Below are 23,635 nucleotides of genomic sequence, written 5' to 3'. Positions count from 1 at the left end.
TATAGTCATCCTCTCTCCCCTCTCCCTCCCCACCTCCCCCCCTATCTCCTCTCTTCCTCTCTCTTCTCGTCCTCCCTTTTGGTTGTGTGGGTTTGTGTCCCATTGGTACAATCGTAATTAACCCTGTACGGATTCACGCTCTAGTAAGGCCTGCCACTAATTCTACACCCGGGGACCCGCTCCCCGGACTTTCTTTTATCTCCCACGTCGCAGTTCCATGGACTGTCACTACGGACCCCCAGCTGCGGCTCAAGACTGTGACTGCGGACCGGGCCTCTCCATGGAGCACGACCGTGGATTTCTACTACATTACACTATACCACTACACTATACTGTATATCATCTTAACATTCTTATATTATACCATTATATACTGCATACACATTATTGCTGTACTATATTATATTATCATATACTAACTTACACTATTATATTTGCTACTATTGTTATTGTTACTACTTGTATCTCTTTCTGTCTCTCCCTCTCTCTCTCTTCTTTCCCCCGACACGGTCGAGGCAGAAGGCCGCCACCCTAGAGCCTAGGGTCTGCCTGACGTTTCTTCCAGTTAAGGGGGAGTTTTTCGTTGCCACTGTCACAAAATCTCAGGGTGCTCAGGGTGGGACTGTCGGGTCTCTTCTCTACATGTAAAGTGTCTTGAGACAACTTGTTGTGATTTGACACTTTAATAAAATTGAATTGAATTGAATTAATACTTTTCAGATATCATAATTTATATCTGAAAAGTAACTAATAAGTAAAGTTGCAGTGGAGTAAAAGTACTATATTTGCCTCTGAGATGTAGTGGAGTAGAAGTAAAAGTACTGAAAATTGGAAATACTCTGCAAGTTAAGTATCATACGTCAAAATTTGACTTAAGTGCTGTACTTGAGTAATTGTACTTAGTTACTTTACACCACTGAGCCGCTGCACATTACTTTATTCCACATGAACTCCTTGTATTACTTTTGTGTGTGTGTGTGTGTGTGTGTGTGTGTGTGTGTGTGTGTGTGTGTGTGTGTGGGGGGGGGGGGTGTCAAAGGTGAGAGTGAGAGAAAAAGAGAAGTGCTAAATTAGCATTTATTAAGAGGTTAAGCAGGGCTTTGAGAGAAATGTTAACTGGACCTCAGCTGGGAAAGGTTATCCTGAAGAGGTGGGGTTTGAGTGTGGTTTGGAAAGGGAGGGGGAGTGCGTCTTTAATATGGTAAACACAATGTGTGTGTGTGTGTGTGTGTGTGTGTGTGTGTGTGTGTGTGTGTGTGTGTGTGTGTGTGTGTGTGTGTGTGTGTGTGTGTGTGTGTGTGTGTGTGTGTACTACCAGGGACAGTGCTCATTAATCAACAGGTCAGTTTTCACATCCGTGTAAATGAGCCAGAGTTAGAACTGCATTCCCTGAGCAGGCTGTTAAAAAGTGGTGATAAAACTATATCCATACAAAAACAGACACATCAATATAATACATGACAAGTAGACAGTACAGGAGACAGAACAATTACAGTAAAGTATGAGAAATGACACCAGTGACAAATGGAGCTGATAATTACCCAGGATTACACATTTGGTTTGCTTTAAGACATCTCTTAAAGGGATAGTTCACCCCCAAAATGACTTCCCCATGCAGACTTGAATTCATGGATGTTTTCTCATTCCTAAGCCAATAATTTGATGACCGGTAGTCAGCGGTTCCGGTAGGAGACACAAAGAGTCTCCTTTGTGTCTCCTACTGGAACCGCTGCCTACTGGTCTTCAAATTATTGTCTTAGGAATGAGACAAAAACAAAAACATATTTTTTTGGGTGAACTATCCCTTTAAGTGTCAAAATGTCCCGGAGCAAGACATTTAACCCCTAGCTGCTCCTCCGCCGGGTGAAAAAAGGTCAAGACCAAACGGTATGGAATGCCCCTCCACAGGTCTTGAGCGCTGCAGCCTCTGTGGACATTTTTAACGACCACTTACTGTTTAAACAAACATTTGTGGAATTTTTTAAAAATGTCTTTGTTTTTAACAGTGGTGTAAAGTAACTAAGTACATTAACTCAAGTACTGTACTTAAGTACAATCTTTTAGGTACTTTTACTTTACTGGAGCATTTCCAATTGTCTATACTTTAACTTCTACTCCACTACATCTCAGGGGCAAATATTGTACTTTTACTCCACTACAATTATTTGAAAACTTTAGTTACTAGTTACTTTGCAGATATAAATGATTACATTAAAAAAAACATACATTAACCACTTTAGCCCTATTTTATACCTATAGGCTATTTGAAAATAGCCGATCTACAAGCTCACAACGCGTCGCATCGCGAATCGCTGTGAGCTTGTAGATCTGCTATTTTCAAACATTTTAGTACTTTTACTTTTGGTACTTTAAGTACATTTTGATACCAATACTTTTATACTTTTACTCAAGTACATTTTTAATTCCGGACTTTTACTTGTAACAGAGTATACTTCTACATTGCAGTATTGATACTTTTACTTAAAGGGATACTTCACTTTAGGGCCGGGGACACATTTAAAAAAAATATTAAAAATAAATGAAAAAAGTTATGGAAAATTCATGGCCCCCTCACGCATTAGTAGGACACTCTAATGCGTGAGGGGGCCATGAATTTTCCATAACTTTTTTCATTTATTTTTAATATTTTTTTTAAATGTGTCCCCGGCCCGAGAGTGAAGTATCCCTTTAAGTCAAACAGTTGAGTACTTTTTCCACCACTGTTTTTTAATCATTTGAATGTTTCGTGCTGTGTCTTTATTTCAGTTGTGTGTAAAGCACTTTGTGAGTTCTCTCTGTGAGAAGCGCCATACAAATAAAATGTACTTACTTACTTACTTCACCACACGTGCATTAGAGTTGTAGAACATGTTTCACCAGGCAGGTCATGTCATTTATTAATCCATTAAGACCACAAACTCATCTGTGTGTCATTTTAAGATTTCCTTGGCTATTGATAGCAGATCTACAAGCTCATAGCACGGCACCGACTGCCGCGCTATGAGCTTGTAGATCTGCTATTTTTTTTTAAAGTCGTGGAAAATGTGTGCAAATCTTTGAATAAATTTATACATTTTTTAACTCAAATCTTTTCCTCTGGGGGGTCCCTGGAACAACATATTTTGAGATGGGGGTCTGTGGCCAAATACATACCATTTTGGGTGGTCCTTGACATGAAAACAGTTTGAGAACCACTGATATTTTTTGTTTTAACTGTTAGGATTTTAGAAGACATTAGAATCCCTGAAAGGAAAGATTTGAGTTAAAAAAAATCGCTTTAAAAAACAAATATTAGCACATATTTTCATTATTTATATATAGATTATATATATATATATATTTTATATTTTGTATATGCATTTTTATTATAGTTTGGAAAGTTCTCTTTTGGAAATACTAGGAGCCACAAAGTTAGTCTTCACATAGCCTACTGGGAATGTAGGCTATGTAGGCTGTAGCCGTAGGCTACTGGGAATGTCTCTCTCTCTCTCTCTCTCTCTCTCTCTCTCTCTCTCTCTCTCTCTCTCTCTCTCTCTCTCTCTCTCTCACACACACACACACACACACACACACACACACACACACACACACACACACACACACACACACACACACACACACACACACACACACCTTATTTCAGCCTCCAAGGATATGTGAGAAGATAGTAGGCAAGAAAACAACAACAAGTAAAACAGAGAAATACAGATGTAATCTGAACATTTATGGCTCTGTTTTTTTTCCTACTTTTGCCTGGAAATAGAGTCAAGATATGCTTGAATCTTAATAATCCCAATTGTAATGACTTCCTTGAGTCCAAATTGCAGGTAAATGTGTTCATTTGTATGTTGTATTCTTCCAAAGATTTGCCATATAGCTATTGTTTCCATTCTTGAGTTTGGGTACGATCTGTGTAACATAGGGTTAAAAATGAACCCCATGGGACATTATTTCAGTCTGTTACCAGGCAGAATCTTAAAATACACACTTCAAGGATTAAGATTAAAAGTATTTAGTAAAAGCAGAAATATGTGAACATTTTAGTCTCCATTTCTTTCGTGCTGTTTTTGTCCTGTAATAGAGTCAAGATGTGCTTGAATCTTAATAATATCCACTTTAATGAATTCCTCTGGTCCAAATTGTATGGGATTTATTTTTCATTTTGGGATTTGGTTTCATGCAGGATTTGCATAATAAAGGGTTACATTTTAACCCTGTGGGACATTATTTCAGCCTGTTACCAGGCAGAATCTTAAAATACACACTTCAAGCATTAAGAAAAACCAGGTGGCGGGGAAAAAATCCACCCGCTGCGCGTGGACCCCACTTTCCATCTAGACCAGGGGTCTAGACGTTTTCAGCCCATGGACCCCCTAGCTGAGAGAGAGAGAGAGAGACAAATAAATGGTGCATTTATATATATTTATTTATTTATATACGCTTTTATCCAAAGCGCTTCAAAAAGATTGTGCGTTACATACACATTCACACGCACACACACATGCACACACACATACACATACATACACATTCACACACCTCTATATTGTATAAAGTTGTGTTTACTTTTTTTGTTTACGTGGTCTGCTCTTTTTTCCCCTCTACACCTATACCTCTTTGCCAAAAAATAGCAAATCTACAAGCTCACAACGCCTCGCGCTGCGAGGCGTTGTGAGCTTGTAGATCTGCTATTTTTGGCTAATAAGTGCTCCTCAGAAAAGGGATGCTGTAGGGTTCAAGTGGTTAATGTAAAAAAATAAATAATAATCATACCACAAAAAGATTTGGCGGACCCCCTGTAGTAACTCTGAGGATCCCCTAGGGGTCCCGGACCCCCTGTTGAAGACCCCTGATCTAGACTATCATGCTTGTATCACCAACTGAACCATCGTCATGTATTAAAATCAGCAATTACCATTAACCCTCTCATCCCTGTGATAATGAGTGATGATCATTGATCATATCTTCTGCCTGTAAATGGTCGCTTTCATTGCTGTTTCCTCAGTAGAAAACCATTCGTAAAAAGTTACATAGTGCTGCTTTAAACGTGGAACAAACTACTTCTGAAAAGTAAAACGATAAAACCATGTCAACGCTCGCTCACTCAAAACGTACAAATAAACGCATTAAAAAGCCAATTCAATATCACTTAACGTTACAGTCGACCAATAAAGATAAAGTCGCTCACCTCATCCCTAAATGACGGTCTTGGGATAATATGTACATTTTTTAAAGCGAACATTTGTAACTCAAATCTTTGCTTCTGGGGGATTCTACAAATGTCTTCTAAATCAAAAAACAAAAAAAGTCTGTTGCTGATCAGTGGTTCTCAAACTGTTTCATGTCAAGGACCCCCCAAAATATATGTATTTGGCCGGACCCCCATCTCAAAATATGTTGTTCCTGGGACCCCCAGAAGCAAAGATTTGAGTTAAAAATGTTCGCTTTTAAAAAAAATATATATATATTCAAAGATTTCATGATTTTTCAAAAAAATTGCAGATCTACAAGCTCATAGTGCGGCAACTCGGTACCGCCTATGAAACTCCCTCAAGGAACTCCCTCAAGGACCCCTGGGGGTCCCCAGACCACACTTTTGAGAACCGTTTTTGCTCTAAAGATATGATAAAAATATTTTTGCAATTTAAATCCTATATTATACAACTGTAGAATTGAAGAAACTTTGAGAATTAATTATTTTTGCACAAACATGTCACACTTAAGAACTTAAAGGCCACCCTAAGGGCGCGCTCCCACCAAAACATGGTTGGCTGCTGTTAAACGCAGGTTGGGCGCAGCCACAGTTTTTTGCAGCCAGCGGATTCAAAAAAACGGGAGTGACCCACCTGTCACTCACTTTCAGGACCCTCCCCGTAGCCCGCACCGCCTTCGGCCTTGAGCACCATGGTGCTTCCTGAGTCTTGGGACGGTCCGCCTTCCACTCACCCGATTGGGCAGAGGAGGAAAAGCAGCTCCTGCCTCCAGCAGTTTTATGCTTCAAATGGACAAGTCGTGTAGAGCAGATAAACGCACAGTCTGTGCGACATGCGGAAAGATCTAAGAAGGGTCTAAGAAAGAATGTCCTCTTAAGAAAGTGTGCGTAGATTCTGTTCTTACCTAAGAACAGATCACAGCTAAGAAAACATTGGAGTATACCAAAATCTTCTTAAAAACTTCTTAAGTGGGTTTAAGAAGAAATGTCCTCTTAAGAACGGTTGCTGCATGAGGCCCATTGTTCCCCCCACTCTGACTTACACACACACGTGTTTGTGAGTGAGAGCATATTTCCAAAATAGCTAAAATAGCAGATCTAGAAGCTCACGTGCATGGTCCAGTCTTGGGATTCTAACTTGCCCACAAACCACTGATCCAGCAGGGGGTTATCTTTAAATAATTTGGGGAAATGTTCTGTTATTTTTACATTGCTTACCGTGATCACGGTAACTAGCATCTTAATTTGAAAAACAGGGAATAATAAATCATATCAGTTGAAGGAGTAGTTCCCCCCCAAAAATGACTTATTTTCTATCAATTACACACCCCATGAAGCATTGAATTCATTGAGATTTTTTTTTTTTTTGCTAAGCAAAGCCCCCCCCCCCCCCCCCCCCACACACACGCACGCACACACACACACACACACACACACACGCACACACACACTCAGACAGACAGACAGACAGACACACACACACACACATGCACACACACACACACACACACACACACACACACACACACACACACACACACACACACACACACACACACACACACACACACACACACACACACACTCCACACACACTCTCTGGTGAAATAACAATGGTCTGATTTGAATATCTATACAGGTTTATACTGGTGGGTTGGGTTCAGATAGCTACAGGTGAAAGCTCTTGTCAAGCAGCATGAACAGGACTTACCGGGAGTATCAATTCAATTCAATTCAATTCAATTTGATTAAAGTGTCAAATCACAACAAGTTGTCTCAAGACACTTTACATGTAGAGAAGAGACCCGACATCCCACCCTGAGCAAGCAATTTTGTGACAGTGGCAACGAAAAACTCCCTCTTAACTGGAAGAAACGTCAGGCAGACCCTAGGCTCTATAGGGTGGCGACCTTCTGCCTCGACCGTGTCGGGGGAAAGAAGAGAGAGAGAGGGAGAGACAGACAGAGGAGAGACAAAAGAGATACAGTGCAAGTAGTAACAATAACAATAGCAGCAAATATAATAGTGTAAGATAGTATATGATAATATAATATAGTACAGCAATAGTGTGTATGCAGTATATAATGGTATAATAAAAGAATGTTAAGATAATATACAGTATAGTGTAGTGGTATAGTGTAATGTAGTAGAAATCCACGGTCGTGCTCCATGGAGAGGCCCGGTCCGCAGTCACAGTATTGAGCCGCAGCTGGGGGGTGTGGCATGGTATCAGGGGTGGCGGTGTATCAGGGGTGGGGGGTGTGGCACCTGTATCAGGTGGGGGGTGTGGCTTTCTGTCTCCTTATCCAAGGAGAGACACGTCTGGTTACCAACCACAGTGGAATCTCAATATACATACAATCTTGATTGACTGCAATGTAGAAATACTCTGTTACAAGTAAAAGTCTGGTAATCAAAATGTACAACTTTAAAAGTACAAAAGTATTGGCATCAAAATATACTTAAAGTACCAAAAGTAAAAGTACTCATTGTGCAGAATGTCCCATTTCACAAGTTCAAAGTGTATAAAAAATCTTTTGAAAATAGCAGATGGCAGATAAAAAAATAAAAAATAAAAAAACAAACATTAGCACCTGTCAGGGAAAAGACAGGGCTACATCAGTTATCACTGAAGCCCAGGGAGAAGAAATTACTTTTTTAAAAGTAGCGATATCGACTGGGTTTGATGCATATGGGCAGGTTATTCCAGAGCCTGGGGGCCACCACACAGCAAAGGCCCGGTCGGTCACCCCTGTGTTTTTTTGTGTGTGATGTGGTCTGTGATGATGTGATGTGGTCTGGCTGCTTTGTCCCAGTGAGGAGACGGGCAGCGGCGTTCTGGACCAGCTGCAAGCGCCTCAGCAGCGATTGATCGTATAGACATATAGAGAGTTACAATAATCCAATCTGGATGAAATAAAAGCATGGATGACCCTCTCGAGGTCACGTTGAGAGAGGCAGGGTTTGATCTTGGCTAAAAGTCTGAGATGAAAAAAGCTGGTTTCACAACCGAGCTGACCTGTTTGTCCAGTTTGAAGGCTGAATCAAAAGTGACACCAAGGGTTTTAACAGAGGGGTGTGTGTGTAGGAGCTAAGGCGACCAAGGATGTCGGGGGGGAGGGATGGGAGAGTCGAGGCTGAAAATGCTAATTTCTGTCTTGCTGTCGTTGAGATTGAGAACATTTGAGCTCATGCATGATTTGATGTCTGCGTTCCGAAAAACTTCCAGGAGCTCGTCGTTTCCTCTAAATCAGGGGTCTTCAACAGGGGGTCCGGGACCCCTAGGAGGTCCTCAGAGTTACTACAGGGGGTCCGCCAAATCTTTGTGTGATATGATTATTATTTTACCTTAACCACTTGAACCCTAACATCTCTTTTCTGAGAAGAACTTTAGCCAAAAATAGACGATCGACAAGCTCACAACGCCTCGCACAGCGAGGCGTTGTGAGCTTGTCGATCGTCTATTTTTGGCAAAGAGGTGTAGAGGGGGAAAAAGAGCAGACCAGGGAAACAAAAACAGTTTAATCTGAAACACAATTTTATACGATATAGAGGGGGTCCCTGCTTCATCTCTCTCTCTCAGCTAGGGGGTCCTTGGCCTGAAAACGTTGAAGACCCCTGCTCTAAATGCCAGTCCTCTCTCTCCTAAAGACGTAATCACTGCCACAACCCGTTTGAGAACCTCCCTCCGATAACTCTTCACGTCCAAAGCCTGCTTTATTATGGCAGAATCCACTGCATCAATGTTAACATGCAAGCCCTGTGTTCTGGGCTACTCTAACCCAGGCGTTTTGCACGTCCCCAGTCACAGAACCCCTCTGTAAATGTATTCGTTTTATTCTTCCCAAACAGTTTGCAGGCAACTGCAAGCTGTTCAAATGTATACAAATCTTTTGAAAATAGCAGATCTACAAGCTGTCAGTCTTTATGTCAATCTTCGGGGCGGCAGTGGCTCAGGGGTTGAGTGGCCGGATGGAAGCCGTGAGGTTCCCTGTTCGATCCCAGGCTCCCCCAGAGTTAGTGCTGAAGTGCAAGACACTGAACCCCTAATTGCTCCCGATGAGCAGGTTGGTGCCTTGCATGGTTTCCTCCTCCATCGGTGTGTGTGTGTGTGTGTGTGTGTGTGTGTGTGTGTGTGTGTGTGTGTGTGTGTGTGTGTGTGTGTGTGTGTGTGTGTGTGTGTGTGTGTGTGTGTGTGTGTGTGTGTGTGTGTGTGTGTGTGTGTGTGTGTGTGTGTGTGTGTGTGATGCACAATCTATGTAAAGCACTTTGGATAAAAGCGCTGTATAAATGCACCATCTAGTATTGTGTAAATCAAAGCGCTTCACATGTGGCCTACTAATGACATCTTCAAATAGTGCACACAAACCAGTGGTGTAAAGTAACTAAGTACATTTACTCAAGTACCGTACTTGAGTGCAATCTTTAGGTACTTTTACTTACTGGAGTATTTCCAATTTTCAGTACTTTCTACTGCACTACATCTCAGAGGCAAATATTATACTTTTACTCCACTACAGTTATTTGAAAACTTTAGTTAGTTACTTTGTAGATATACATTATTATATTATAAAACATTACAGCCCTATTTTATACATAGGCTATTTGAAAATAGCAGATCTACAAGCTCACAACACGTCGCATCGTGACACGTTGTGAGCTTGTAGATCCGCTATTTTCAAACGTGTTAGTACTTTTACTTTTGGTACTTTAAGTACATTTTGATACCGATACTTTTGTACTTTTACTCAAGTAAACGTTGAATTCCGGAATTCTACTTGTAACAGAGTACTTCTACAGTGCAGTATTGATACTTTTACTTAAAGGAAAACATTTGAGTACTCTTTCCACCACTGAGACAAACACACATCACACAGCAAGTAATTGACAGAAAATATTTTTTGAGGGGTGAAGTATTCCTTTAAGTCAAAGCAAAGGTTCTTTTCTCGTTTGGGCCCTCAGGGTGGGTTTCACTAACAGCCCTCTGGGTCAACTGAATGCACCCTGACCGGTTATTCAAACCAAACCACAAACTTCAGGGAGACACACTGCATGCAGTTCATTTCTTTCTTCACCCTGTGCATCAAGCTGAAGGAAACCTCTTCTCCTTCATCTTCTCACACAGCTTCTACAGAGCACAGGAATAACATCTTCTTCTCACACAGCTTCTACAGAACACAGGAATAACATCTTCTCACACAGAACAGAGCACACAGGTAAGTCTTGATTTCCTTTTGGAACCGAATATATATGGAGGGGATTTGGGGGAGTTGAGTGGTTTGTAACTTGGGCGGTGGTGGGAAAAGTACTTATTATTTTTACTTGAGTAAACGTATCAATACTGTAGAAATACTCTGTAACAAGTAAAAGTCTGGAATTCAAAATTTACTTGAGTAAAAAGTTCAAAAGTGTTTGTATAAAAATGTACTTAAAGTACCAAAAGTAGAAAGTATACATTGTGCAGAATGTCCTCATTTCGGCCACTTCAAAAATAGCAGATCTACAAGCTCACAGTGCGTCGCATCGTGAGCTTGAAGATCTGCTATTTAAAATGGCCGAAATGTATATAGAGCTGAAGTGGTTACTGTATGTTTTGTGATAATAACCAAAACCTACAAAGTAACTAGTAACTAAAGTTTTCAAATGATTGTAGTGGAGTAGAAGTATATTATTTGCTTCTGAAATGTAATGGAGTATGAGTAAAAGTACAGAACATTGGAAATACTCCAGTAAAGTATAAAATACCTCAAAATTGTACTTAAGTACAGTACTTGAGTAAATGTACTCAGTTACTTTATTAGTGCTGTCAAGCGATTACAATTTTTAATCACGATTAATTGCATGATTTGTGTAGTTACTGTAGTACTGTAGTATTTACAAATTTCAGTACTTTTATTCAACTCCACTACATCTCAGAGGAAAATATTGTACTTTTACTCCACTACAATTACTTGAAAACTTAATAAAAAAAGATATATATATATGTTATTACAAAACATACATTAATCACTTCAGCCCTATTTAAGCTTTGGCTCTTTGAAAATAGCACAACACGTCACGGTGCGAATCATTGTGAGCTTGTAGATCTGCTATTTTCTAAAGATTTTCATTAATTTGAAGAACTTGAAATGCGACATTTATCATACTTAAGCAGAAGTATTTCTACTGTTGGTACTTTAAGTACATGTTGATACCAATACTTTTGTACTTTTACTCAAGACTATTTTTAATTCCAGACTTTTACTTGTAACAGAGTATTTCTACTTTGCAGTATTGATACTTTTACTTAAGTAAAAAAACATAGTGCTTTTTCCACCACTGAGTATTTCTCTCTCACACACACACACACACACACACACACACACACACACACACACACACACACACACACACACACACACACACACACACACAGTCAAAACCCTGGCAAAGGCCCCAGGGCCCCAAAAACGAGTGCCTGTCCCTGGAACGACATATTTTGAGATGGGGGTCCGTGGCAAAATCATATCATTTTGGGGGTCCTTGACATGAAAAGGTTTGATAGCAAGTTTTTTCAAAAAACTGTTAGTATTTAGAAGACATTTGTAGAATCGACCAGCACTCAGTGCCGCGCTATGAGCTTGTAGATCTTCTATTTTTGAATAGTCAAAGAAATCTAAAATGACAGAGATGCGTCAGCATCAGCACTATGCAACCCTATCGCCAGAGGAAACGTTGTCATTGAACGCTTCATTGTCAGCAGACAAGTACTGTACGTGTATGTGATAATTGGTTGCTTTAGTATGGAAAGATGTCATATTAATTTGCCTATACCTTACTGCCCTCTAGATTTGAATCTTTGGTGGTTCCGTCCTTTGGTGAGAGATGGCAGCCCAGGACAGAGAGACGATTGGCGATGAAAGTCTGGAGAACTGGAAAGAGCTGGGCTCAGGGGGCTTTGCATGTGTCTACAAGGCCAGCCACAAGGACTGGGGCTTTGACGTTGCCATCAAGCTGCTTCATGTTGGGTATGATGGATATGATATGGATATGATATTAAAAATGATATTTAAAAAAAGCAATTATTACAGGACTTTTATCAGCAACATGGTTGATTCTTTCACACTAATCAATCACATATTTCATAATATTCAGTCCTATCAAAGTCAGCCTCACATAACTGGATTCTAACCAGTGGTGAAAAAAGTACTCAAATTCTTTACTTAAGTAAAAGTATCAATACTGCAATATAGAAATACTCTGTTACAAGTAAAAGTCCAGAATAAAAAATTTACTTGAGTAAAAGTACAAAAGTATTGGCATCAAAATGTACTTAAAGTACCAAAAGTAAAAGTACAAAAATGTTTGAAAATAGCCGATCTACAAGCTCACAACGCGTCGCGTAGATCTGCTATTTTCAAATAGCCTAGGTATAAAATAGGGCTGAAGTGGTTAATGTATGTTTTATAACGTAATAATGTATATCTGCAAAGTAACTAAAGTTTTCAAATAATTGTAGTGGAGTAAAAGTACAATATTTGCCTCTGAGATGTAGTGGAGTAGAAGTAATAGTATAGACAATTGAAAATACCCCAGTAAAGTAAAAGTGCCTAAAAATTTACTGAAGTACAGTACTTGAGTAAATGTACTTAGTTACTTTACACCACTGATTCCAACTGCTGTCTTTCTCCTCCTAAACTGTAGCTCTGACACCTTGTCCACCGCTCTGGGGCGAGAGGCTCGTCACATGGACGCTGTCGCCCATCAGTTTGTGCCCAGGGTCTATGGGATGTACCAGGGCATTCCCCCTGTCCCTGATCTGGGCTATATCAAGAGGCAGGGTATAGTAATGGAGCTGATGGAGGGAGGCTCCCTGCTGTCCCTCCAGAAGGCCCTGGCTGGGCCTCCACCCTGGCCCTTGGCTTTCCGTCTGGCCAACCAGGTGGCCGTGGCCATGAACTTCCTTCACAGCAAGAAGCCACCGGTTGTGCACTCGGACCTGAAACCAGACAATGTACTACTGGATGCCTACTTAGATGTCAAGGTATGCACACACACACACACACACACACACACACACACACACACACACACACACACACACACACACACACACACACACACACACACACACACACACACACACACACACACACACACACACACACACACATGCATGCACCCACACACAGACACACACACACACACACACACACACACACACACACACACACACACGCATGCACCCACGCACAGACACACACACACACATACACACACACACACACACACACACACACACACACACACACACACACACACACACACGTGTGCGTGGGTGCGCACGCCCACGTGTGTATCCATTCAGGTCCCTTTTTAATTGATTTATATCAATAAAGAAAATTGGCAAAAGCAGGAAAAAATCTCGAGGTCAAAAAGACCCATTCTATGTTTCCTGGAACCCCTTTCTGAATTACTTGAAAAATATGAATATTGCCCAAATAAATAGAATGAAAGGGTTCCTTGTTTACTGAGGGCTAAACATGTCTCTATCTTTCCCCCCTTTGAACGATCTTTGAATAACCTTTTTGTATTATAATATCTGTCTCTGTTACTATGGGAGCTTATATTTAGGGCATATACAGGTTTCTATGGTTGCCAAGCAAGAAACACATTTAACACACACACACTTAAAGGAGAATTTCACCCTAGGCGTTTCCTAACCTTTATTTGAGGTTGTTATCTTGTCATAAGTGTGGTCCGGGACCCCCAGTTCATAACGAGTGATGTTGTGATATCGGGGACCCCGCCCCCCGCAGCTCAGAACAGGAGTTTTTATTTCTTGTCGCTCAAAAACAGTTTTTTCTTGTATATATCTGTAGTGTGTGGTCCGTCTGATGTCGCTAGAATGCTATTGCTACACGGGTGCCACCATTACTGTTTACAAATCTGTTTTACTGAAATCACGTTTGAAATCTCGTCTCGCGATACTTCCGCCCGCCATTGGTCCGGACGGAAGGCGGAAGTATCTCGAGACGAGATTTCAAACGTGATTTCAGTAAAAATTAGATTTGTAAACAGTAATGGCGGCGCCCGTGTAGCAATAGCATAGCACCGACATCAGACGGACCACACACTACAGATATATACAAGAAAAAAATATTTCCAGAGACAGAAATAACCCGATTTAGCCAAGAACTAAAAACTCCTGTTCTGTGCTGTGGGGGACGGGGTCTTCGAAATCATAACATCACTCGTTATGAACTGGGGGTCCCGGACCACACGTATGATGAGATTACAACCTCAAATAAAGGTAAGGAAACGCCTAGGGCGAAATTCTCCTTTAATAGGTCTAGTGCATAATACATGAACTGTAATTATGTAATTACTATTATTATGTCTTTATTATGACATGTATTTATTATTATTATTATTATTATTATTATTATTATTATTATTATCTAATTACTGTGGATGATCATTGTCAATGTATCTCTCTTTTTGGGCAGTGAAACCGCCCCTATAAGTGAGGTTTGGAAATTTGTACAATTATCCTGCGCTGTGATTGGCCAAAAAGTAATTTGTACAATTATCCTGCACTGTGATTGGCCAATCACAGTCTATTCAGGACTGTGATTGGCCAGTGTCACATGACACATGTGCATAGCCCTATATAAGAAACCATAACTTGAAAAAAAACATAAATTGTTTTTTTCAAGTTATGGTTTCTTCCATCATAAAGAGTGTTTCAATAAATGTATTTATTTTTTTGTACATGATTGGTTGACTCCATTCAGTATTGTGATTAGCTAGCAAGACACCGCCCACTTCACACAGGGTGTGATTTTTACATATTGTTGTGAATATGATAATTTGGTTAATCCCCATTATATTATTATTATTATTTATGATTTCATTGTTTTCTCCCTGACAACTCTGATTATGATGATGACTATTATTATGCCTTATTATATCTATCATGTAAAGCCGCGACCACATTTGTGTAAAATGGTGATTCTGAAAAACAATGATTTAAAAAAAAAAAATATTGAGCACCCACTTTGCTCTATCAATTCACAACGTAACCTCAAGGGTTTGATTCAGATTTCAGACCATGATGCATATTGCCATGCCATTTGTCCTCACTTCTTCTCTTCACTGGGCTTAAATCAAAGCAGGAAGCCCTAAAATGCTCTTTTATCCTCTCTCTTTCTTTTAACAGATAGCTGATTTTGGCTTGTCTATGGTGTCCACCAGTGTTTTGAATACCAGCAACAAAGGTGATGAAGGAGGCACTCTGGCCTACACTCCCCCAGAGGCCTTTGAACAGGACGACTACCGTCCTGTCCGCTCTTATGATATTTACAGGTAAACTCTTGAAGGAATGCTGTTGATATAGTCATTACATTTATTTATTATGTGAAAACAGTTTCAAACCTTTTTTTTTAACATATTTGTATTTAGTTACGGCATGCTCCTCTGGACCCTTCTCACTGGAAATTGGGAGCCCTATCCAGCAGGTAAATGATCCACTGTTTCATGTGAATGGAGTTTGAACTAAGTGGTTGTAGAAAAAGGAATTTCACTTACAATCAACATGCTTGATTTGTGATATTTAGTTATGAGCCTTTCAACGTTCTGTTTTTATTTGTCATATTTGCTGTGTAAAGCAATCTGTAAGCTTTGAGAAAAGTGCTATTAAACAAATACATTTATTATTATTATTATTTATACCACTATGTACATAACAACCACTATGTACAGTACTCATGCATACCTACTGTATGTATTCATATTTCAAACCTTACGCACGCATGTACGTGCACACGCACAGTCGCACGCACGCACAAATATCTGTTCTGTATTTGTTGTAGGGGTGAATCGTAATGTGCTGATATTCAGGATTATTAATAAGGGACAGAGACCTGATCTTCACACAATTGATCAGAGCAAAGCAGATGGATTAGACGAGCTAGTTGACCTCATGGAGAGGTGCTGGGACAAGGATCCCACTAAGAGGCCCACATTCAGAGGTGAATTTACATTCTTATACATTCTACGGATATAACGTTTTTAGGGAAAGTCATGAAATGGGAGCACACTACGAGCTTCCTGCTCAATGTTAATTGACTTCAAACACTTCAATAATGTGTCCAAAATATATTTCTGTCATGTTTTGTACATTTAAAAACTTCAAATATACTGTATGATATAAACACAAACAAGTATATTGTGTACACGTTATACAGATTATAAAATGTAATTTGTTTGGTAGAAAAGAAAGCCAGATTCAGATTCTCTGAGATCGCCATGCCGGCACTTTCTGTAGCTGAAAGAGAGCAGGATTCAAGCAGGATATTGTTTCGTCGCCAAAATATATCTAAAATACTTTGTCAATATGATTTATACAGTCCAATTGTACTTTCTAAACAGATTTAAAAAAAAATCATACATGTAATTCATGTGAAGGAATTAGACCTAGTGTATATTGTAACTTGTTATGTAAACACAACATTCACGCTGGTACAGAGGTACATCATTCTGGTCATTTACATCTTTGTCCTGTCATGGTGGTTTTCTTTTCAGGATGCACTGAAGTGACAGGTCGTGTTTTCTCAAAGCATCAGAAGGGAATCAAAGCTGCTGTCAATGAAACCTTGACAAAGTTGGTAGGTACACATTTTTCTAGCTCTGTTTTCAAACTAACAACTTTTAGTAGTTCATTGATGGAAGCCCACTATAACATTTTATGAAAAAGGCCTTACTTGTGACTTTATGATTTTTAACTGTACATCTCAGAAACACTTATACGTATAATTTTTCTTGCCAACATACCAACACAAGTTGGAAGTGTGAGTTGTGAAGTTAAAATTGTGATAAAGAAACTCAGGCTTTATCAGTTTATTCATTGTTGGAAATGAGTTTCTGTACTTGTGTCCTTAAATGTAATCAGTACTCTAATATGTGTGTAATGTCATTACTCCAGGACTCTGTGAACAGACAGGAGGAGTGTGTACGACCACCAGGTACGTAAATTAATGCAAAAACTATCTATTTAACTCCCATCCAAGGTTCCTGTAAACATCACAGAACACTATGGGCTCATAATAGGGATATAATAATAATAATTATTATTATAGGGATGGTTCCATGACTGTGATTCTTTACTTTAGTTTGTGTATAATGACTAAATTAATTCACATTGCTTAACCCATTCAATCCTGGAACGATCTGTCATTTTAGATTTATTTGGCTATTCAAAAATAGCAGATATACAAGCTCATAGCGCGGCACCGAGTGCCGCGCTATGAGCTTGTAGATCTGCTATTTTTTTGAAAAATTGTGGAAATCTTTGAATATATATATTTTTAAAGCAAACATTTGTAAAATATTTAGTTCCAGGGACCCCCCAAAAGCAAAAGATTTGAGTTACAAATGTTTACTTTAAAAAAATGTATATTCAAAGATTTGCACAAATTGTCATGATTTTTCAAAAAAATAGCAGATCTACAAGCGAGTGCCGCGCTATGAGCTTGTAGATCTGCTATTATTAGCTATTATTAGAATAGCCAAAGACATCTTAAAATGACACAGATGCGTTTCCTTGCCGGTCTTAATGGGTTAAAGAGGAGAAAAGGCTCTGTTGTCCATTTATCTTGTAACCGGTTGGCCTAAACCATACATGGGCAACTGACGGCCCGGGGGCCACATGCGGCCCCCACCTTCACTTAATGCGGCCCACAGGTTAATATCAGAATAGTGATATATTATTGATTTCAGCTGTTACAATTCCAAACATGCAAACATGACCCGCTTTAATTACTTCAGTCTATATTAGTAGCTTAATGACTAGTATTAAAACTCTATTGTCTTTTTTATGTCCAATGTATTTGTATTTAAGTTCATATAGTTAACATAAGTATGAAAACAGCAAAGAAAAAAAAATCAGGATTCCAATTCAAAAATAGCAAAAATATCAGATCTACAAGCTCAAAACGTGTCGCACTGCAACGCGTTTTGAGCTTGTAGATCGGCTATTTGTGCTACTTTTGTGCGAATGGCCCGACAGCATTATGCAATGTGGCCCTCTGGAGTGAGTGTGGAAAAATAGTGGCCCTCTACATCATCAAAGTTGCATCACCCCTGGCCTAAATCAATTTAATTTCCTGAGAGCAGTTAAATATTTGCCAGCATGTTGCGTGCTGTATATTCACATTATGTTCTTAAGTTCTTAACTATATAATTTAATTTAATTATATAGACATCAAAGCATTGGAACTACTCATGACAAACAAATACACTTTTTTTAATAGATCTGAAACTACTGGTTATATTTTAAATTAAGCAAATAAAATAGTTGGACAACTGGTGGCATTTTAATCTCTGTGTGTCCAGGTCATGCTGCCACTAAAGCAACAGAAGACAGACCTCCAACCAAACCAGTTCCACAGGCAGATACACCAGGACCAATGAGGACCAGAGTTGTCTACAGACCCACAGCTCTTCTCCATCCCACAACAGCTCCAAGTATGTTTATTTCTATTTAAATGTTGATGATGATCTGAAGCCTGGACAATTCATTTCAAAACACAGTACTTGCTCGTGCATATTATTTATTTTGTCATTTGTTTTGCTCAAAACTCACATGAATGAATACACATGATCTCTGGAGTCATGTGATCCAGATGTATCAATCAGATTTTTGCATATTCCATTCCGATAGTTTGTATTTCCAAACGCACTAATTTATGCATACTTTGTAGATTAGATCATGATATCAAATTACTTCTTGTGTTTACAGAGTCTGCAGTCAATAACTCACCATCAGTGCCTCCAGGGAGCACAAACAGGAAGGACTATTTAAAACGTGAGTACATGGTGATCAGTAAACTGCTTTTACACAAACCCTTCATACAGTGACATTGTTTGGATACCAGTAGACCAGTGGTGGGGTTTTGGGACCCCCAGGGGTCCTTGAAGGGGTTCCAGGGTGTACTCCTCTCCTCTCCTCTCCTCTCCTCGCCTCTCCTCTCCTCCCCTCCTTAAGGTTTTTGGCATTTCTTAATACGTGAACATTCATGGAAAATATCTACAAGCTCACAACGCATCATGTTATGACGTGTTGTGAGCTTGTAGATCTTTTATCTTTGACAAAGATATTTGGAGTATAGAGGGAAAAACTGTAGTATAGAGCAGTGGTTCTCAACCTTTTCAGGCCGTGAACCCCCAAAATGATCATATTTGAACCTGGGGACCCCCCAAAATGATCATATTTGAACTGTGAACCCTCCAAAATGATCATATTTGAACTGGGGACCCCCCTCCATGACAAGCACTTAGAATCTTAGGAGTTGAGGCATTACATTTAGTTTGACTCGGTTCCACAGATAAATATTGTGAAAATAGCAGATCTACAAGTCCACAACGCCTCACAATGATCGGCTATTTTCACAATTTTAGGTATTAAAAAGGTATTAAAAATCCTTAAATTGTCACTTCACTGTCATCTGGGGACCCCCCCAAAATCATGTGGGGACCCCCCTGTTAATTAATAATAAATAATAACTACATTGGATCAGTTTCTTTTTCCTGTAAAGTAACAGTCTGGACTTACAAGGTTTCTACCTGACAGACTATGTGTTGGAAGAAGTACTCAGATTGTTTACATAGGTAAAAGTATTAATACCAAAATGTAGAAATACTCTGTTAAGGTAAAAGTCCTATATTCAACAATTTACTTGAGTAAAAGTAAAACTATTGCCATCAGAATACACAAAAATAGTTTATTTTACTACTTTCTACTTCTACTCCACTACATCTCAGAAGCAGATATTATACTTTTTTACTTCACTATAATTATTAATTTAGTTACTTACATTTAGATTATTGTTACAAAACATGTATTAACCACTTCAACCCTATTTCATACTTCAGCCTTCAGCTATTCTAAAATAGCTTATCTACAAGCTCACAATGCATCAGATTGTGAGCTTGTAGATCTGCTTTATTCAAAATATTTTGACACATTTTGAAAACTTCTGGAAAAAAAGAAAAAGTTGTGAAATGAGTACTTTTACTTTTAATACTTTAAGTATATGTTGATTACTTTCACTCAAAGAAAAAGACTGTAAATTTTAAGATTTATTTGGGCTATTCAAAAATAGCTGATATACAAGCTCATAGCACGGCACCGAGTGAGCTTGTAGATCTGCTATTTTTGAAAAATCGTGAAGATTTGTGCAAATCTTTGGATATATATATTATTTTTTTTAAAGCGAACATTTCTGTAACTGAAATCTTTGCTTCTGGGGGATTCTACAAATGTCTCCTAAATCCTAACAGTTTTCTGAAAAACTTATGTTGCTATAATATCACTGGTTCTCAAACTTTTTCATGTCCCCAAAATTATATGTATTTGGCCGTGGACCCCCCATCCCAAAATATTTTGTTCCAGGGACCACCATGAAGCAAAGATTTGAGTTACAAATGCTCCCTTTAAAAATATATATATTTTCAAATATTTGCACAAAATGTTGAGGATTTTTCAAAAATAGCAGATCTACAAGCTCATAGCGCGGCACTCGGTGCCGCGCTATGAGCTTGTAGATCTGCTATTTTTGAATAGCCAAAGACATCTAAAATGACACAGCTTCGTTCCAGGCTTTAATGGGTTAAAATGATTAAAAAGGGTGGGGGGGGGATCATGGTAGTCTTTACCCCAAGCCGTTTGCATTGCCTACGTTGCATTAGCTAGCATGCTAGCTGATAGAAGGCTCTCTCTCTCTGTGTGTGTGTGTGTGTGTGTGTGTGTGTGTGTGTGTGTGTGTGTGTGTGTGTGTGTGTGTGTGTGTGTGTGTGTGTGTGTGTGTGTGTGTGTGTATATGTGTGTCACTCAGTGAATGATGTGTTTAATGTTTATTGTGTTATTTTCTCATCAGATTTCTCTCATCTCAAACTGGACACAAACACAGCATACAGTGACCTCTCTCTGTCTGAGAACAACATGGTGGTGACACGGAGGAGGACAGGTCCTCCTCCTCCTGATCATCCTGACAGGTTTGATTACTGGGATCAGGTTCTGTGTACAGAGGGTCTGACTGGACCCTGTTACTGGGAGGTAGAGAGGCATAGAGAGGTTTCTATAGCAGTGACTTATGGAGGAATCAGTAGGAAAGGAGATGGTCATGACTCTCTGTTTGGATTCAATGATAAGTCCTGGAGTCTGTTCTGTGATGATGACAGATACATTGTCAAACACAATAGTAAGCAGACTCGCCTCCCTGTCCGTCCCTCTAGGCGCTCCAAAAGAGTAGCAGTGTATCTGGACTGTCCTTTCGGGAATCTGTCCTTTTATGAGGTCTGCTCAGACTCACTGACTCACCTGTTCACCTTCACCTTCCACAACACATTATCTGAACCGCTCTATGCTGGGTTCAGGTTATGGGGCTCCTTCTCCTCAGTACGTCTGTGTGAGCAGAGATAGAGTCTCTATGTGAGGAGGACACCAGGTCTCCATGGTTACTCCACATGTTAGTGACTCTAGGGTTGATATGTTTAACTCTTTCCTCTCCTACTGCTGTGAGCATGTTGTTGGTTGATTACTTTACTCTCATGCTGTGGTGGGAAAAGTACTACATTTGTTTACTTAAGTAAAAGTATCACTACTGCAGTGGTGGAAAAAGTACTCCATTTCTTTACTTAAGTAAAAGTATCAATACTGCAGTATAGAAATACTCTGTTAAGTAAAAGTCCAGAATCCAAAATTTACTTAAGTAAAAGTACAAAAGTATTGGCATCAAAATGTATTGAAAGTACCAAAAGTAAAAGTATAATGTTTGAAAATAGCACATCTACAAGCTCACAACGTGTCGCGTATTGAAAAATGTAAATACTCCACTAAAGTAAAAAATCCTAAAATGTGTACTTGAGTACAGTACTTGAGTAAATGTACTTAGTTACTTTCCACCACTGCAATACTCCGATGTAGAAATACTCTGTTACAAGTAAAAGTTTGGAATTCAAAAATGTACTTGAGTAAATGTACCAAAAGTAAATGCAGAATGTTCCATCTAAAATGTGTAAAAGTATTTTAAAAATAGCCGATCTACAAGCTCACAACGCGTCGCTCTGCGACGCGTTGTGAGCTTGTAGATCTGCTATTTTCAAATAGCCAAAGTTTAAATAGAGCTGAAGTGGTAAATGTATGTTTTGTAATAATAATCAAAATCTACAAAGTAACTAGTAACTAAAGTTTTCATATCATTGTAGTGGAGTAAAAGTACAATATTTGCCTCTGAGATGTAAGAAGTAAAAGTATTGAATAATTTAAATACTCCACTAAAGTAAAAAAAATCCTAAAATGTGTACTTGAGTACAGTACTTGAGTAAATGTACTTAGTTACTTTCCACCACTGCTCTCATGTTGAACTTTGTAAATCACTCTGGATTCAAACATCTACTAAATGTCTGCATTCATTCATTAATGACATTCAAATCATTCATTGTTCATCTATTGATTCATTATTACATCATTATGTTGTTGTTTTATTTGCATATTCATTCCATATTATTCTCATTCTTCGTTGTGTTATTGTATGATCATCTGATGTTTAATTGTTTAATAAATGGATTCTTAAAAGTCTGATATTGTTCTATATATAATATAATATTCATAGTGTTGTCATGACAACATGGCCTCAGCTCATTGGTCATGGTTGTTATTTCATGATTACAAATGTAGAGTAATCCATTACTGGTTGATTACAAATATAATGTAATCAATACTATTATTCAGGGGATATTAGCAGAAAGATTTCCAATCTTGGAATAAATTCCTTACCAAAAAAAATCTTCACCAATGTGTTTGTAAAGGTGTCTAGTAACACATCTCACGAAAACTGAAATTCAGTTTCCCTAGGAGAATTTTTGACAGCTGCTGAAAGTTGGGGTACCCACCATTTCCATGCAGGGCAAAAAAAAATTTAATTCTGTTTTAAGTAGCATGTGAGGGGTCAAACTAGGGTGTTTTTATGATTCTGAATCCATTGCAAGCATTTGTTTTGCACCAAAACCACTCATTGGGCTACAAACGGCCATAGCCATCCTTGTCCAGGTATACTTTTTGTGTAAAAAGCCCATTGAGATTGGGCTGTTTTTAGCCCAAGGAGTGGTTTTGGTGCAAAACAAATGCTTTTGCAAGTACTTTTACTTTGATTTTGAAGTTCACTATTGACTCATTTTGTCCACACGGGGGCGACAAAAGACCGTTGAATAAAACAGATCTATAGACCCCTGAGAACCAATGCTCTAGAGAGCACTGGTTCCCAAGCCGGGGCTCGGTATCCACAGGGGGGTCCCCAAATTATGTTGGGGGGTCCCCAGATGATTGGCTTAAAGGAGCAATTCACCCAAAAATATGACTTATTTTCAGTGGTGTAAAAAGTA

The 23,635-nt window shown here is 39.1% G+C and overlaps 1 protein-coding gene and 1 long non-coding RNA gene across 2 annotated transcripts; both read left to right on the top strand.

Annotated features, from left to right (window-relative positions):
• Positions 1-12,076: 12,076 nt before the first annotated feature.
• LOC308103015 (receptor-interacting serine/threonine-protein kinase 3-like) lies at positions 12,077-21,504 on the top strand (the record flags this gene model as incomplete). The annotated part of the gene is made up of 9 exons (XM_080452867.1): positions 12,077-12,219; positions 12,896-13,235; positions 15,414-15,559; positions 15,656-15,711; positions 16,066-16,224; positions 16,778-16,860; positions 17,178-17,217; positions 18,587-18,718; positions 21,488-21,504. The coding sequence occupies 9 exons, from the start codon at positions 12,077-12,079 to the stop codon at positions 21,502-21,504; spliced, it is 1,116 nt and encodes a 371-aa protein (XP_080308993.1).
• Positions 21,505-21,541: 37 nt separating this feature from the next.
• Positions 21,542-22,832, top strand: LOC308103345. The gene is made up of 2 exons (XR_013934727.1): positions 21,542-22,092; positions 22,535-22,832. It is a non-coding gene; the product is annotated as an uncharacterized lncRNA (long non-coding RNA).
• Positions 22,833-23,635: the final 803 nt, after the last annotated feature.

The sequence above is a fragment of the Gymnoscopelus braueri genome, assembly GCF_963280865.1.
Source record: "Gymnoscopelus braueri genome assembly, chromosome: 16".
NCBI classification, from domain to species: domain Eukaryota; kingdom Metazoa; phylum Chordata; class Actinopteri; order Myctophiformes; family Myctophidae; genus Gymnoscopelus; species Gymnoscopelus braueri.
This window is presented reverse-complemented; position numbering and strand designations above follow the sequence as displayed.